We start from the raw sequence: 17,431 nt of genomic DNA on the forward strand, positions 1-17,431 counted from the left end.
TAATATTTACATAAATAAGAGTGGCCTTGGTCTCTGGCCTTACACTTGAGACGAGATGCTTCACAGAGCATGAATGTGGTTCTTTGAGTATCTCAACAAATTGATATGTGAATATTATGCAACATCATTCAAGTTCCCAAATGTAAAATATTGACACTAAAAATATGATTGCAAATTTCCAAAGAGGAAACGACCAAAGAGTACTTGCAGAAATAGCCAGTGGCTCCCTTCTATCTACCTGCCTGGGAATGCTTTACACACAAGTCAATTTAGCCATTACATTCATGGAGGCAAAACGCAGCTCCTCCTGATCTCAGGAACTGAACTACGTTAATGTCCCAGTGCTGCAGGGAAACATGGTCTCAAGGAGGTGCCTAGGATCAGACTTGGTCTAGGCTACTGAGAATTTGCGTAGATTAAGGCAAGGACCTTACTGACAGTCAATGCAGATCACAAAGAACATCACCTGCAAAATGAAATCATTTTGGTTTTACTCAATTCTCAGGCACACTGAGCAGTACTGTTATTTTTAGGTAAATGCAGAAGACTCAAGAACCTTAAAAAGCAAAACATATGCCATCTTATACTGCACCTGTGTGATCTGGTGAAACAGATTTCTAACAACTGCTGCTGGAGTTTCACAGTTCTGACACTATTTTTTGCATACCTTGTGGGAAACAAATAGCACTTCCCCTGCTTTCCTTACATATGGAATGAATAGAATGTAAAAATATTCATATGTGCAATCCTTTCAATTATATAGTTTGTTAGGGACATCTGAAAAAAAGTCAAGAGACCTGGAAGTCAGTCAGTACATTTGAAAATCTGATCTGTATGAGTGATGAGTCTCAGGGCTAGTATTCCTTACTTCTCTCTGCTAAATTTCATTAGAAGAGGAAGCTAAAAAAACCAAGAAACACTTCCCCGATATTAAGTTCTCCATGAGACCAACTGCTGCCATTTCTGAGCTACTGCTCAACTCAAAAAAAAAACCAAAAGGGAAAATAGCAATTGCATTTATAACAAGATGAAACAATGCTTATAATGCCTCTTCTTAATAGCAGGTGTTTTGTGAAGACTTTGAATATGTATTGTAGCACTACCTATCTTTCAGGACTACAGAGAGCATGCAGCTACAATCTCAGACACAGCACTCAGTTGGCAAATGACAGCAACAGAAGAGTCAACCACAGGACTATGAAGAACTTCCATTCATTCTAGAAAAGTTGGGCCAGCCACTCAGATATGTAGGTATTCGTAAAAGCCCAATTTTATCAGATGTTTTGCTCTTAACACAAAACATAGTCATGTAAAAAAGAAGAGCCATGCTGTTGCAGCACTGCATCCCCTCTCTGTTTTAGTGACTATTTGAGATCTGTGACAATGCAATCCCAACCCGTGAATCTCAGTGAAATATTGCTCGTTTGGAGAGGATGGATTGGTTTTGTTTTAAATGCACACAACTCTCACATTGTGTCACACTGTCAGAGCTCAGTTTTCCAAGATTGTGTTCACGTGTTCTGTGGCAGTCACCAGCTTTTCAAACCAGACTCTGAAAGCAACTGTAGGATGTCACACCCTGTGCCTTCTGCAAAATAGATCTAATTTTCCATTACAAACTGGTAATTGTTCACGGGCAAGGGGAGGAGGGAGAGAGAGAAGGAGGCTAAGAAAGGGAGCTTTTATACAGTCTACCAGATTTTTCTTCTCTTTCCACCACCCTCCTTCCTACAACTCTACAAGCTGACTGACTGCCAGAAAAATCAAGAAAACTCTTTTTCATTGAAATAGCAAAACAAAACATCTGAGAAGTTTCATGATACAGCTCAATTACAGTGTTAAACACAAGGAACATATAACTACCTTTAAGAACTCAAGTAAATGCTTTAAAATACACATCTTACAAGAAAATAATAAGAGGAACAGCTTTCAGAGCACTGCAGTACTGAATGGAACAGGAAATGAGGAACAAAGAAAGGAATTTCATAGATTCCAGATGTACTCTAACACCAGCTGGGAAATACAAGCAAGAATCAACTGAAGCCTTGTAAAAGGCTACCACTAACTGTTTTCCTCTAGAGTTCTTGAACAAAAGTAAGTAGCTGTAAACATTTTGTAAATAGAAATATTTTTAGAAGAAATTGGAACCAGTAGTAAAAATAATCTTCTTCCCCCCTCTCCTATTTTTAAGGAGTTTAAAACCCAGCCATCAATGCATCTGTTTTTTGGAGTTGCTTTTTTTCATATAAAACTCTAAGCAGCCATAACAGAAGCACAACTGTAAATAAAGTACTTCAAGTTGTCAGTTTTTGAATGCTTGGAATATGAAAGCTGAATGAAACTTCAAAGCAAGGAAAATAAGAAACAGTAAAGTTGATTTATACTGCATGCTTTCTGTGTAATTGGAATTGAATGGGAATTTAGATTTGTAAATTGCTAAAAGACACAAATTGTCAATCACTGAAAAACTTTCTTCCTACAGCTATAAATTGAAACATTAACCACTAAATTACGATCCCTGGAAACACAACTGCTTTACAAGTTCAAATACCTTTCTGCTCCCCCTGTAACAGAATGTCTCCAATGTTTATGTTCCTTTTCTGAAACACAAAAATCAGGCTTTTCAATGCAGTCTTGTTTCAAATGGACCTTGAAATCTGAGTAATAAGTATAGTGACCAATAAAGGAGTATATTTGCTCCTAAGATCGCTGAAAAGAAAGCTTAAGCATGCATCTTACAGAGCACATATCTAGAAAATTCCCCCTCCTCCCATTATTGCAGAAACAGGTGGTCTTCCCAGCTTCAAGGCTTCTCGTGCATGTTGCACATGGCACAATTGAGACACTTCATTTAACAATTGTCCACTTACTACTTGCTCATAAAAGTACACTAATATTGACACAAATTAAATGTTGCATTGAATGCTACCCATTCAAACCCACCAGTCATCCATACATGAGTAAAACACTCTCCCCTCTTACCATCACACCATACTAATCCATTTTAGATAAGGGCAAAGCAGTCACACAGTTCCACACCCCAGCAGGTAAGGAATAGAAAGACTCAGTTATTGGGCTAATGAAGGGACCTTCATTTTATCCTAGTGCTCCCTGAGAGGCAGCAAGGAAACACACAAGTCTCTAGTCAGGTAGTAAAGAGATAAGACTTTGGAAGTCTTGAATGAAAACTGAAGAGTAGAACTCCTAATCAACCTCAGAAATTAGGAAAGTCGGACCAGGCTGCAAGCCTTCCATTCTTGTGTTCTTTCCTCAAAAAAATCTCAAAAATAGAGATATATTTTTTTCCCTCTTTCAGACAGAAAAGGGGAAAAAGAAACCTCAAATCCCTCAAACTTTCCACTGAATAGTTAAGTGGTTTAGACTTGGCAATCAACCATAAGAAGTTTTGAGAAACTGAAATAGGAAAGGGAAAAAAAAAATCCAGTTCTTCATAATTTTGAAGCTTTACATCTCATTTTGCAAAACTTTCACCCAGAAAGTCTTCTATAGAAGGAAAACAACATGTGAAGTTTCAGGGAAGTTGCTTTCCCTTGGTAGAGGTTAGGATGGGAGAGGAAGGAAGTTAGATTTGTTTTGTTTTTATTCCAAAACAAAAGCTTTTAGTTGGATCCTAAATTCAGTCACCAGTGTGCTATGCTGAATAATCAAATGGGCACTGCTAAGGAACAGATATTTTGTAAGTTTTAATGAGCGTTGCTATAGTCAGAAGGTAAAAAAGCCATTCAGAATGTGGAAATCTATTATCATCTTTTCAGATGAATAAAATATAACCTGTTATTAACTGCAAGTATATCTCAAGCTTCTCCTTGATCTAACCACAAATTAGATAAGCCTCTGGTACTAGAAGATTTAAAAATGCAATGTTAAGACATACTAATACATGTTTTAACCATCAATATATGCCTTAGGTGACTTGTTCCCCAGATGCATTAATAAACCACTGATATACGCAAATAGTCATTTTTATGTCTATATTCAATTTTTCTATATTTGACTGAATACTTGTTGGCCTGAAATAATTATGAGTGATACAATAGTTTGATATTTACACTTTTGATAGTATTCAGCAAAGACTATAATACTCTGTCTTTATCCCAGGCTTATTGTTGTCATACAGGGAAACTCTAAGGCTTATTCTCCAAATATATCAACTTGCAGAGGATTTTATCAAGTGAATTCCTCTCATATTGTGACAATTAATTACTCCTTAACAACCCCCAAGTTGATTTTGCCTCATCCTTTCCCCCATCCCCTCCAAGAGAAAAATTGCTACATGAGCTACTCAAAGACTTACTTGTCTCTCACAGGAGTGTAACTATTTGCTCCACCAGAATTATTCACAACTCACAATCTTGTAAGGGAAATCAGTCAGTTTGGTCAGAAACTAAGAAAGGATAGAAGTTCTACTTGCAGTCTATAAAGTTTATCTGCTCTAAGATTTTTAACCTGAGCTATGCTAGCAAAGGTATTTTAGAAGACTTCTTAAAAGTGTATTTTCTAATCCTGCTGTAAGTAACAGTCTTCAGTGTTCGCATGAGGTCTTCCTTAAATGGGAACATCAGTGCAGTAAACGTCTCTGTACGATAACAGTGTTTGACAGCATATCTGCATCAGCAGAAATCTTGCTGCGATACAAAGAAAGTGAAGGTTCTGTTTAAGCATGAACATAACCACCAACATTAGATGCCACAGCTTTAGAAGACAAGGCTGTGATAGAGAAGGGCAGAACATTACCATTACTATTCATCTATTACTATCAGTAAATTACTATTATTATTAATAGCTACTGTTAATTGTTTAATACCGAGTAAAATACCTAAACGTTCATAAGCAGCTAAGGGTGCTGAAGTAAGTGTAAGATGCAAGTAGCTCTCAGGTGGAAGGTCAGTTTGACAGATCATCCTCTCAGTGGTCTCACGGGAGTTTTAACATTTGTTCTCTAATACAGCTGACCAAGCTGGTGTATATCAGAGGCTAACAAATACAGCATCACCAAGAAAACATATACTGTGGAAGGGAAGCAGATTGAAGAGTGCAGAAAGATGCAAGCAGTCTCATGACAGTGACAGTAGACAGACAGGAAAGCAGGGCATCCACCTGCTGTCCTCTCCACTTCATTTCCACTCATGCTCCCAAGTCAAGCTCCTGATGTTTGTCCATAGACAGCTCTGACATTCACTTGAGTGTACAGATTCAGTTCACTAAAATGGAAGAAAACTAAATCTGACAAGAAAAATTCATTTCATTCTTTGGGCCTGCTTTGCAAATTGAACTATTTTTTGTTTGTTTGTTTGTTAGCAAAGGAGCATCAGCCAAGAGCAGGTGTGTTTGGAGTGAGAGTTGCAAAGAGAGTTTCATAGCTGGGAATATGGAGAATAGGGAAGGGGAAAAGCAAGACCTGCTTTTTCAGCAGGTACAAGCTACTAATTTGGATTAGCATATCATCATACCATGCCTCAGACTGCACCTACAAGAACGGAACGCCAAATCAACATGCAAAAAGTGAAGAACAGCATCAGGCAGAACAGATACACAAGAGCATAGGAAGAGAAGCTACATGGAGATCTACCTGACTCAGTAATTTCAGGAATAGAAATTGAGTTTCAACCAAGAAAAATTTAAAAAAAATTCACACAAAACCCACCAATGGATGTGAATAGTAACTCAATGTTAAGATACCCAGCACTTACATAACATCCTCACGTAAGAGCATCTGGTGCTCTGACCAGCAGATAATCATCTCAATGGGAAGACAAGAAAACACTATTAGTTCTCATGAGAGAGATTAGAGAACACTTTTTTCAAATGCACTAATTCCAAAAGGGGACCAAAAAAAAAAAATAACATGAGAGAAGTTGCCTCCTAACACTGGAAACTCTGAGTAGGTCTTTTTAATTGTTTCACTCCTGTAGATTTACCTCTACATACTCTAAAAGAGAAGTCATCTTTGGCTTCTGCTCTCATATGTTAACCACTTTTTACTTAATTTTCTTTAAAGCAATAGGTAATTTGAGGTCAGGTCAGCAGCCTCAAACATAACTTTGAAGAAATGGAAGATGCTTAAGTTCAGTGAAGCATTTCCACTGCTACCTTCATTTCCTACTCTCACTTGCAGAAATTACGCTTTGGTCTCCTCAACAGTCCACAAACAGTCACAGCACTCCTGTAGAAACAGCGCTGGTCTCAGATCTTTTCCACTCAGTGCACTGACCACAAGTCAATCAGAATACAACCACTACCAAACTTAGCAGAGTTTGAAATACTGAACCAGTGGTGAAAAATGTGCGTAATCTATTCTGCAGCCTGTCAGACTCAATCCTTAAATAGCATTGCTGTCAACCAGTAACAACATAAGTTGCAACTTTACCTACACAACATCAGTTTAAGTTACACTTGTTAACTTTTTGATGGGAAGAAATGATCTTAAGAAGTCTTGAATATATACAGGATGAGATAAAAATAACTTTTCTTTTTTTCTTTACTCATTTGTCCACTAGCTTTGAAACAATAGAAAAATCATTGTTCTAAGAAACATTTTATATTTCCTAAATAATAATTTTCTATTATAGATCTCTCTATATAGATAGATAGATATAGATAGAGAGATCTATAGGTACCTGGGAAAAACACTCTCATTCTAAAAATACCTATTCAACAACCTCATGCCCCATTTAAATGGGGATAAATCCTTTTATGGTATTATGCAGGGAGCATATTTAGTTGTACTTACTTCTACAAGTAACCACTTAAGACAACGCACTAAATCCCAACAGACGACATTAAAAGGGACACCTTCAAGGCAAAATGGATTTCCCTGATCAACCTTAGGATTATTAGACCTAAGGGAGGTCTTAAGTTTGCCAGAGACAAGATAGTTCCTCCGTAACTTTACAGAAATGCAGAGGGACGTCTCAAATATTCATTCTGTTATCAAGTTTAATAGTGGAAGGGCAGTAAACACCTTCTCTAGGCCATCAACCTGCTTGAACACTAGTATACTAGCACTTAAGCAAATTCTCTGCCCAAGTTCACCCAAGACTCTGTTTCCCAAAGAAAAGCTCAACTGCTTTTGTGATGTCTTAAACTATGTAGTGTTGTACGAATTATTAAAGAAGGCAGAGCAAAATCAAGAGCCAGAGAGACAGCACAGCCTATACACCAACAATCTTCATCCAGTCAACTGGACTGTCACAACTTAAGTGAGACTTTTCATTTCTCAGAAAATTGTGGGTTTGCCCTTTGAATGGGATAAGCTGTGAGTGCAGCACTGACTTACATCAGGTAGTAACCAACCTTTATCACAAAAATTTCACTGCTTCATGCTTCTGACCACACTTCGTGCTAAAGAGACCATGCTGCCAGAAGTCTCACAGCTTAGACTATGACCTCAACACCTGTAACCAGAAAAGGTCCCTCCCTGGCTCTTCATAAAGATGATCATGAGCCTTGTAAGCTTATGAATGTCAAACTGTGACAAGCTCTCACAGAGTACAAGCGGACCATTATGATCTCCAAGTTTAACAGAATGATAAGCAAAGGGTCCTCCTCGTTATATTATGGTCCCAGATATCTCCATGATGCACAGTATCCTCCTGTCTCAATTATTATTCCAAAACTGTGGCACGGTTTAGCCTCTGTAACAAGCCCTGATACCACTAGAAAAATACAATTTTAGAGCAGAGTCTAATACTCCTAGACACAAGAGTATCAGATTTTGGGGATGTGGAGAGCTTGCTTCTTTCCAGTGAGAAGTCACAAATCAGATGTTTCTTTAGATTTTTTTAAGTATGGATAATTTCAAAGTAAAATCTGGTAGAAAGCTAACCAGTTCAGAGCCTTCCACAGCAGAAATGCTGAAGATGAGTTTTTATTTTTTCAAATGAAAGTTTAATAGCCGATGCCATTTAAGGAGGAAAAAGAGTGGCAATTAATTACAGTGTACTTATTAAATATTATTAACGGCACAATACAATTTATGTTGTCAAGCAGAAGGGCTCTCTTTGTAGTTTTTCCAGCCAATCATCAGCTACAGAGCCTTATGTTGTTTCCTTTCAGGTTTTGAAAGACTGACTCATGGAAATATCAGCACTGCACACTTCCTCAAAGTGGCAATCTTATAGGAAGTGTTTGTTTAGTCTTACATGACACATTGTTTTGTTTATGCATTAGGCATTCCGGTAAAAATAATTTTTAATTAGAGAAAAACACAAGAGGACAACAGTTTCAGTTATGGGAAGCCAAAATAAATCAATTTCAAGTTGAGCACCTGAACAGTGCATTCATTAGCACAACTACTACTTTTCTTTTTAATGCATGTTACTTCCTTGCAACAGAAATGAACAGAAGTAGCCAGGCATTGAGTTGTTGCAATTCAACACATCACAAAAGAAACCAGAAACTGGACAAGAGGTAGCACACTAGCAACTCCTTTTGACACTACCCACAACAACAGAGCTGATATCATTGCTCCCCTACTTCAGTATTTCAAGAAGATATATTTTGGAAGTGGCTCATCATTGGCAGTACAATAGAATGAGAGAAACACATATCCCTAAGAAGCTCAAGGGTTCACATTTTCAATAGATGAAACATATGACTCATGCTGAGTCCAAACACGACTAGAAAAACAGAACAGGGAAGTATTTAGGAGATCTGGGATATAATTATCCATCTAGCTAAATACAGCTGATTCTATGCAATCCATCCATCTCAAAAGGACTAGCTCCATCAGGAGGAGAATATGCCTTCATTTACCTGCAGCTTCTTGGAGAAGACCCAGTCATAGCAATACATTACACTAGGGCATTCAAACATCTTTAGGCTGCAGATGCTTTGCACAGCCTGGAGCCTCCACACTGCATCAGCCTCTCTATGAAGAAAGACATGCCACCATGGGTGCCCCACTTTGATCCCATCGTGACTTGGCATCGATTCTTCAAAGCATCACTCCACCAGCTTTACGCCAATGCATATTTGTATATCTGAGCCCTCATTCCTGGTTTGCCAGCAAAGGTGATACAGAGAAGGAAACCTCTTACCACATCACGCAAAGAATCTTGTACTGAAAAGCCAGAAATCAGTCAGAGCTTGGCCAAGAAACAAGCTCTCAAAGAACAGAACTGACCACTTATAAAAGCATGACAAATTAAAGCAAATCAAGACAGGAAATGATTTATTCCTTTGTCCTCAAACAACTTATCCCTTAAACCATCAAAAGATTCAAGCCTCCTGTCACTAGAGACAAGAGGAACCTACAAATGGGAATTGTTTAAAGACAAATTTACTCTTAGGAATAGCTGACAAAAGTAGTGTTCCTCCAACGTTCACTGTCTCCTTTCAAATGCACTCATAGGATTTTTTTCAGGGAGTCTGCAAGTCTCCATATACAGTTTATTCGAGATTAGGATTGCATTACAAGGCCTGTAATTAGAAATTAGATTACAACTTCTCCCTCAATCCATTACAGCAACCCAGATGCCTCAACTTCTTCTGATGAATTTCACAGAGGACAGTCAGCTACAGAAAGGTATTTAACTTCCGAAAACAAACCCCAGAAACTCCCGCTACGAAAGCGGATCAATATGCCTTCAGATACTTTCTAGTGAGCAGAAAGAAGAGCTCGGTTTTGTGGGTGCCCGTTATCGCCCTCTGCCGCTGTCACGGCAGAAATCTGGGCGCGGCGGCGTCCAGAAAACGCCTGGCGTTATTATTGCGAGTGCACTGAGTGAAGACCCGCAGCTGCTTCGCAGGCAAAAGCAAAGCACCGCCGTGTACCGGTGGTGGACGTAGTTTTCCCTACTTAATATCCGCTCTAAAAGCCAGAGGGAATCCTTGCAACAATACTGCACACGAATCAAACGCTTAGCTCAGATGAGGGCTCTGATAACTGAAGTTAGCAATAGGATTAACTTTAGTCCACGATTTAATGAGATTAATCTCAAGTCTTTCGCTGCTGATGTTATCTTCGATCTCTTCTACCACTCAAAGAAATTCCCACACTCTAGGGACATAGTCACCTAGGTATGACAACAACACTCTTCTCAAAAATAAACCAAATCGAAAGCCAAAAAACACCATCCAAGAGTCATCTCGTGTATTGTATGATGATTTCTTTCTCACTTCTTTCACTAAAGAATCTCTAGACAGGAACAAACTGCAATAGCATCACTTGCATCGTGTCCGAATTTCTCCCTTGGGAAAACACTTTTTTTGTTATTTGCTCTCCTCTTTGAAAAGAGTCAGAAAACAAGACTCTGATCATACCTCATAGTCTTACTGAGCCTATTTTCTAAAAGAACACAGAATAAACCCATCATTCTTAGTTTATCATAAAGTTTTACTTCTTAAAACCTGCTATCACTAAAGTACCTGCTAACAAATATTAAGGAAATTACTCTTAACAATGGTGTCTTTAAAACGCTAATGCCATTATGGTTAATAATGAGATTTCCTATACAAACTCAAGTTTCATTTTTTCTCTAACATGACAACTGGTGGTCGCAAATTTGCTTTTCCATGCCCGGATAAGCAAGAGGACGTTTTTTCAGGAGTGCGAATAGGAAGCTAACAAGCCCAAATCCCTCAGTACTCATCACCGCCCGTCCGGAGGGAAATTCTCCCACTTCCCCTTAAGCTTCCATCCACCATGCCCCACTGAAGCGAGGCAAACCGCTCCCTCTGCGTACGGGCTTGGGTCTGCGACGGAAACGAGGGATTTCCCTTCTAGCCGGCACACTCACAACTCTACCAGGGAGAGTTTAATCTGCACCCTGACATCTGTCGCTTACTTTCTAATAACGTGGTTTGGAACTCGATCAACAGCAAGAAGAGGAGTACATCACCAAACGCAAGAGGTAGGAAGCCGTGAAGCTGCAGCCTCTACCCGTACCGCTCGCCGAGGCAAGCGGCTGAAGCATCGGCTCCTTCCCACAGCCGCTTTTTTGGCCGGTTTCGCACCGGCTTTGCCAGTGACACACAGTACTGAGACTCAATGACCGCCTTCAAACTTTTAGCGCGTAGCTTAGCAACGAAAAAGGAGGGAGAAAAAAAAAAATAACAAAAAACCCCACGAAATCCGCCTAATATCCTGAGCCGCCCGGACTGCCGCGGGCGCCGCTCGCCAGCCGGACGCGCGCCGCGCTGCTCGCCGCGGCTCCAGTCGCTCGTCCCGCACGGCGGGCAGAACGGAACCCCTCGCCACCTCCCCCAGCCGCTCCCCCGGCGGCAGCCGAAACTAACGCGAGCACGAAGGAGCTACTGGCGTGGGGTACCTCGCCGCACCGGCGCTCCCCAGCTCGGCCCGCTCTGGTGGGTCTCCCGCCCGCTGCCAGCCTCCCTCACCTCCGCACTCACCGATTTTAATCCTGACGCTCTGGAAGACCCGCAGCCCCTCTTCTTCCACCGCCATGGTGGTGGTGCCGCCGCCGCGCCTGGCGCTCAGCGGTTCTGGAGCCTCGCCGCCGCGGAGATGCACGGGCCGGTCCGGGAGGATGAGGAGGAGGCAGGAGAGTCGCTCTGCCGCAACAGAAAGGAAGGCGAACGGAGGGCTCGGAGCGCGCCGCAACCGCGCTGCCACCAGCGAGCCAGCAGCCGAGCGGAGCCAGGCACAGCCCCCGCCTCTCCCCCTTCTCGCCGGCAGCTCCCGCCTCCGCCCCTTGATTGGCCAGCGGGGCAGCCGGCCGCGGCGCTGATTGGACCGTTGCCTGCCAGGGGTGGATGGGGGGAGGGGGAGCGCTGCTGCGGTGCACTTCAACAGCTGGAGCGTGGCGCGCGCCGGCCGCCCGCCCGGCCGCCCTGCTGCGGGGCGCGCGCGCCGCGCCTCGGCCGCCCCCCTCCGGCGCTCCCGCCATCGCCCCCGTCCCGCCGCCGTGCCCGGCCGCGCCGTCAGCGGGGCGGCGGCGGGTGCGAGGGGCGGCTCCGCTCCGCCCGGCGGCGGCAGCCCCCTCCCCGTGGGCCGGGGCTCCCGAGGGGGCAGCGGAGCGGGAGGCGGGGGGACGCTGACTAACTCTATGGCCCGTCTCCATTGCCGGCGCGGACTAACCGTCGGGGAGCAGCCGTTGGTCTCGGCCAAACAGGGAGGGATGTTCAAAGCCCTTTCCCACACAGCCATCCAGGAAGGACACTTGCGATGCCCACAGGTTGAAACCTATTCATTACTGGGGAAAATAAGTCCCGTCTTAAATAAACAAACCCGTCTGGGCGTTGGGAGCAGGCCGGTCTGTCTCCTGCTCCGTTTCATCAGCGGCAAAGCTCGCTCTACCTGATCGCATGGGAAAAGCAGGGAATTCAGATTTAAGACTCGCATGATTACACGTTGAACAGCACGAAAGAGGACCCGAGTCAGTATTCAGTGCCGAACTTTGGATGTTGCAAATCAGTACATGAAATAACCCTGCCCTAAAAGTCTGGCAATAGCAGAGCACAAAGCTCAACAGAGATCTACAAATGACATTATTTCAAAAAGCAAAAAATCTAATTACCTCTGGTGCACACAGTCATACCACCCGAGGAGGCTTAGAACACGCCTGTGCAGAAACTCCAGGCACATGACTGTCCAGCATGTCCAGGAAGCACAACAAAATGTCCTTTCTCAAGATTGCAGCAATTTTTTTTCTTTTTAAATGAAAAAAAAACCCCATCATCATCAAATGCTTTCCCACTCTAGCTAGAATTGCAGAATTGAGCCAAAGGCAAACAGACTAAGAACAGTCTATATGTATATTAAGAATCTGGTATTGAAAGAACTATTAAAGAATAGCAAGAAATCTAAAGGCAAATCCTAAGTCAGTCTCTTGCAGCATGAAGTCTGTAGGCGAGAAGTTGTCCAGACAAGCTAGAAGAATACAGTTGGGCAGTTCATCATCGCTTGAATCATGGCAGATAGAACACATAATGAATTTCCCTTTTTTAAAAGAAAAAGAGAAAAAGGAAAAGATAAAGAAAAAGAAAAAAATGATATATTGAAATGTATAATAGCAAATTAAAACTTGTGAAGGAGTAACAATGGAATCGAAGTCAGCTTGTGGGAAAGCCTGGGGCATTTGGGTTTTCCAACACAGGTATGGGCCTAACTCTGAAAGTAACTGGCAAGCCCACAGTCAAAAAAAACAAGCAGAGAACTATCTTAAGGAGCTGCATAACTGTGTTGTCCTTGTCTGCATAGCTAAGTGACACGTAACTTGATAAAAATACTTCTATAGCACAAGAGTCAGGGATTTTGTAAAGCATAGGCTTCCACTTACCAACATCCATACTGTACTTTCCTCCTTGCTTCAATATGCCCAGTGTTCTCTGTAACCTCATTACACTATTCCCATTCCACCTACTATGTGCTGTCTCTTCTCCATAATGTTCCCAGTTCACTGTAATACTTCAGCTTCTCTGACCATTGGACCTTTGCATCCCCCAAGATGCTTCCAGTGTTCCCTGTCCTAATAGCATTTTCTTCACCATAGCCCAAATTTCCCCTGTCACAATACTTCTGTGATTCTGACTCCCCTATTTTTGTTTCACCTTCCAGCTGCATGAGAGGCAACACAAACAGCAGCCTGAACAGAAGCTACATGAATGCTGATCAAACTGCTCACATGTTAGAAGTTACCTTGGACTGGCCAACCTGTTGTGGTCTCTCAGATGCTGTACGTGACAAGCAAATAAAAAGTTGTGGAGTGTGTATATTGTAAAAGCCTGTTTTAACACTCTGTACATGCTCACAGAGAAAAAGGAACATACAACAGCTGTTGCATTTGCACCTTTGCCACACATGAACACACCTTGAACATATTTGCACAAAATAAATATAGGCCCACTGAGTCATCTCACTGAAGAATGGCAAAGAAATTATACAAAATGTTGTGCACAAGCAGATACAAGGACTTTCAGCTGTAAGCAAGTAGCTAAAATCTAGCTGTAAGCAAAGGAAAATGGATCCCATTGCCATGATCCCTATAAGTTCACCCCAAATGAGCTCACAGATTGAGCTTATAGATCTGTTTAAGAACATGTTATCTTTGTATTTGTGGTGATTCAGTAACCAAAGAAACTTCTGCTACACACTGATACTGGGAACTGATAAATCTTCCCCAAAAGCTTCCATGCTCTAAATATAGACATATCAGACAAAATATTTTACTTCTCTCTGTTTTCTTAGTTTGCCTTTGGGATATCAAGATTTCAGTTGATCTCATTTCCTCATTTGAAGCTTTTCTCATCTGCACAAAATTGACTCCAAAATACTCATTAAAAAAAATCATTTTATCAATTCTTTTCCCAGCATTTGCAGCTGTAAGAGTTATCTCAGCAGACACTCAGAGACCATCCCTACCAATTTGCAGCTGTGTTCTTTTCAGATAGTCATGGCACTTCTTTATGTCCAGGGGAAAAAAAAATCTACCTATAACCCAGTCATCATAGGCTATATAGAAATGCCCCATCCCTTTATACACACCCGAAGTTGAAGTCAGAGCCCGCCACTCCGAAGTGTAATTTCATTTGACCTAGAATAAATTCACCCCATTATCTAAGGGGAAGGTTGTCCCCCACTTCTTAACCTCAGATGTTCCTTGCAAACCTCTCCCTTTGCTAGCACTGGTGCTCACAAAAGGGTGTGTGGTGTACCACATTTGTTGGTTAAAAAATTATATATTTATATATATATTTATATATATATATGTACACTGTCATGGCTTCTATTTGTATATCATGAAAAACAAGAAACTTTGAAATGTTTTACCCAGGATCATGAGCAACCTGAGCAGAAAGGCTCCCAATCCAGAGATTTTCCTGGGACACAGCAGCAGGCTGGGCAGCTTTAGGAGTGCATGTTTACCCATGGCTATGCTTCCAGGCTGGCCTAGTTTATCAACAGCATGGAAGGCTGTGGCAAAATTCAACCATAAAGCCAGCATTTCCTTTAAAATGTAGTCAAGTAGCACCAACTTCTGCTCTTAGCATGAAAGAAACTACCAAAATGTCTACAGAATCAATTACCAACAATTGGAGTAGACCAACATTAAAAACAAAACAGAAAGAAAAAAAAAGCTAAGAAAACCTACTAGTTAAATAAAAGAAGGAAAAAGGGAAAAAAAAGCTGTCACCTTCTTATAGTCTTTGCTGTGGAATAAATCAAGCTCACATGAGTATCTACTGATTGTTACTGTACTGTCCAGCTACTCTCCTGGTTTCCCACAAGAACTTTTCTACTGAAGATCTTTGACAGTGCTTTCATGTATCAGTACGCTAGTTTATTTTCTGTTGTCTCTTGTTTTCTTCACATAAGGCTAAAAGCTTTCTGCTTCCTCTGTCATAAACATCTGTCTCCAAATCTACATGTCATACAGTCCAACAGTGTAAATGAAAGCAATGTTTCAAAACTCACGTGAATATTTATTTCTTAAAGATGGTAAATGCATTGTAGGAAACAGCCAAAGAATGTTCAACACCTTTTCAGTATCTCCATTATTGAAATGAAACCTTAGCAGCAGTAGATCATATGTGTGTGTGTGTGAAGGCAACATGAGGTTTGCAGCTGCTAGCAAGCAGTCTGATAAAAAACGTAGGCAAAGCGGAATGCTGATTTTTAAGATGTGGATGAGTCTGTTAATGACAATATCTTTTCCAGCTTTTCTTCATCCAAGCCATATGGGTTTATATTACCAGCTCTTCAGAGGATTCTTGGGTCTAAATTAGACTACAAAGAAGGTCATTTTCTGTGACTCATTTGTGCCAAGCAAGGAAATCATTTCCTCTCCTGATCTACATGATAGCTTTCTCTTGGGAGGAAACAGAATATAAGAAGCTTTCTAATCTCCTTTTGCATTATGCAAGAAACTAACAAAATATGAACCTACTGTCCCCTGGGTACTGCAAAGCTGCTACCTATATTTATGTGAAGGAACAACATATTTAAGACAAATCTAAGGAAACATTACTGCAACACAAAATAAGACTATGATCTGACGACTGAGGAAGATGTTATGATTGAATTTTAGGGAGACAGATAGTTTCAACTAATAACATTTACACCGGGCCTAAAGGCAGCGACTGTCCATCTAGAGATGCTGCTTCATATGTCTACTCTGATTAGGATAAATAAACATTTAACCCTAGCAAAGTGAGTGGGGAAGCAAATACATCTTTGGCAGTGCCTCTGAATTTTGCTCACTGATTGTGTGGTAAATTCAGCCCTTGCAGTGATACTTTTCACAGTAAGACAATAAAAGCAGTCTTTTGTTGTTGGATTTTTTTTCCCTTGCTCCCTAATTCTTGGAACCAATCAACTGGTCAGAAAAGGGCTGCAGTCCTTCTCTCAGTTTCCATGTAAAGTGAAGTATAGTAGAAATATAGTGAACCTATGTAATTAGGAAATTACGAATGAGTCTGTGATTACCTGTGTCTCCAAAGTCTAAGGGCTTGAGTCTGACATAGCTACAGAGGAATGAAGAAGCAGTAATGAAATCATTGTATGATTAGTTTGGCAGAGAAACACTTTGGTCATTTACACTAAATGAAAGAAGGAAAGGAAGAGAACAATGACAAGGTTTTAATTAGCAAAATGTCAGCAACAGTTATGAGAAATCACACATTTTACAAGAATACACAAGTGACAAAATCTAATTGAAGGAGAAACATGGGAGACAGTGGACACTATTGAGATGGCTCTTACTTAATGTGGGTAGGAAATGTGTATATACCAATATGTGCGTGTATGGTGCCTTCACACACTGGATAACAATAGATCTCTGCATGAGAAGCAGGAAAACTGGGGATTGCACTACAGTTATCACACTTAAAGAAAGCAAAGATCTCCACTGTGACCCCTGAGCACAGGAAGAAAAGCTTGTCTACCTGTTGTTCTTACTACTTGCCTTTTCAGAAAATCCCACATTTTTGCTAGAACATTGAGCCAGGAAGAGGCCAGAAGCGGAAAAGAAAAATTGCTTTAATTACAGGAAAAAGAGGCCAGTGAGAACTGGTTGTTAACAATAGCTGAGACAATACAACTGATTTTCATGTTGTATGGTTTGTTTTTTTTTTTAAATAACATTTTGCTCCTTAAATTCTGGTTCATTATTTCTAAAAATCCATCAGTCTCGTGTCCTCCTAGAAAATGTAGCTATGCTAAAATCTAAGTCTTTTCAGTAGCAAGCACAGAATGTTCTTCTGCAAAGGGGTTGGACTAGATAATCTCTAAAGGTCCCTTCCAACCCTACCATTCTATGATTCAGGACTCCAATGAAGTTCATCAACATGATATACCTTCTGGTAAAACTTGGAGAAGCGTTGTGTTCTGGGTCATATTTTTGCTTTACTTGAGCCTATAAACTGTGCTGTCCTATTAAGGAACAAATCCCTTTGTTCTTCCATAAAAGATTATAATGTAATAAAACTGCATTAAGATCTTACAGGGGAA

The 17,431-nt window shown here is 41.0% G+C and overlaps 1 protein-coding gene across 1 annotated transcript in view; it reads right to left on the bottom strand.

Moving 5' to 3' along the window:
• Nucleotides 1-11,607, bottom strand: part of RASA3 (RAS p21 protein activator 3) — a 127,489-nt gene extending 115,882 nt beyond the window's left edge. The window contains exon 1 of the mRNA XM_061997197.1: nucleotides 11,374-11,607. Within this exon, the coding sequence (XP_061853181.1) occupies nucleotides 11,374-11,428 (55 nt within the window). The 5' untranslated portion in view covers nucleotides 11,429-11,607. The remainder of the gene's footprint in view (nucleotides 1-11,373) is intronic.
• Nucleotides 11,608-17,431: the final 5,824 nt, after the last annotated feature.

This window comes from Colius striatus, chromosome 1 (assembly GCF_028858725.1).
Source record: "Colius striatus isolate bColStr4 chromosome 1, bColStr4.1.hap1, whole genome shotgun sequence".
Taxonomy (NCBI): Eukaryota; Metazoa; Chordata; class Aves; order Coliiformes; family Coliidae; genus Colius; species Colius striatus.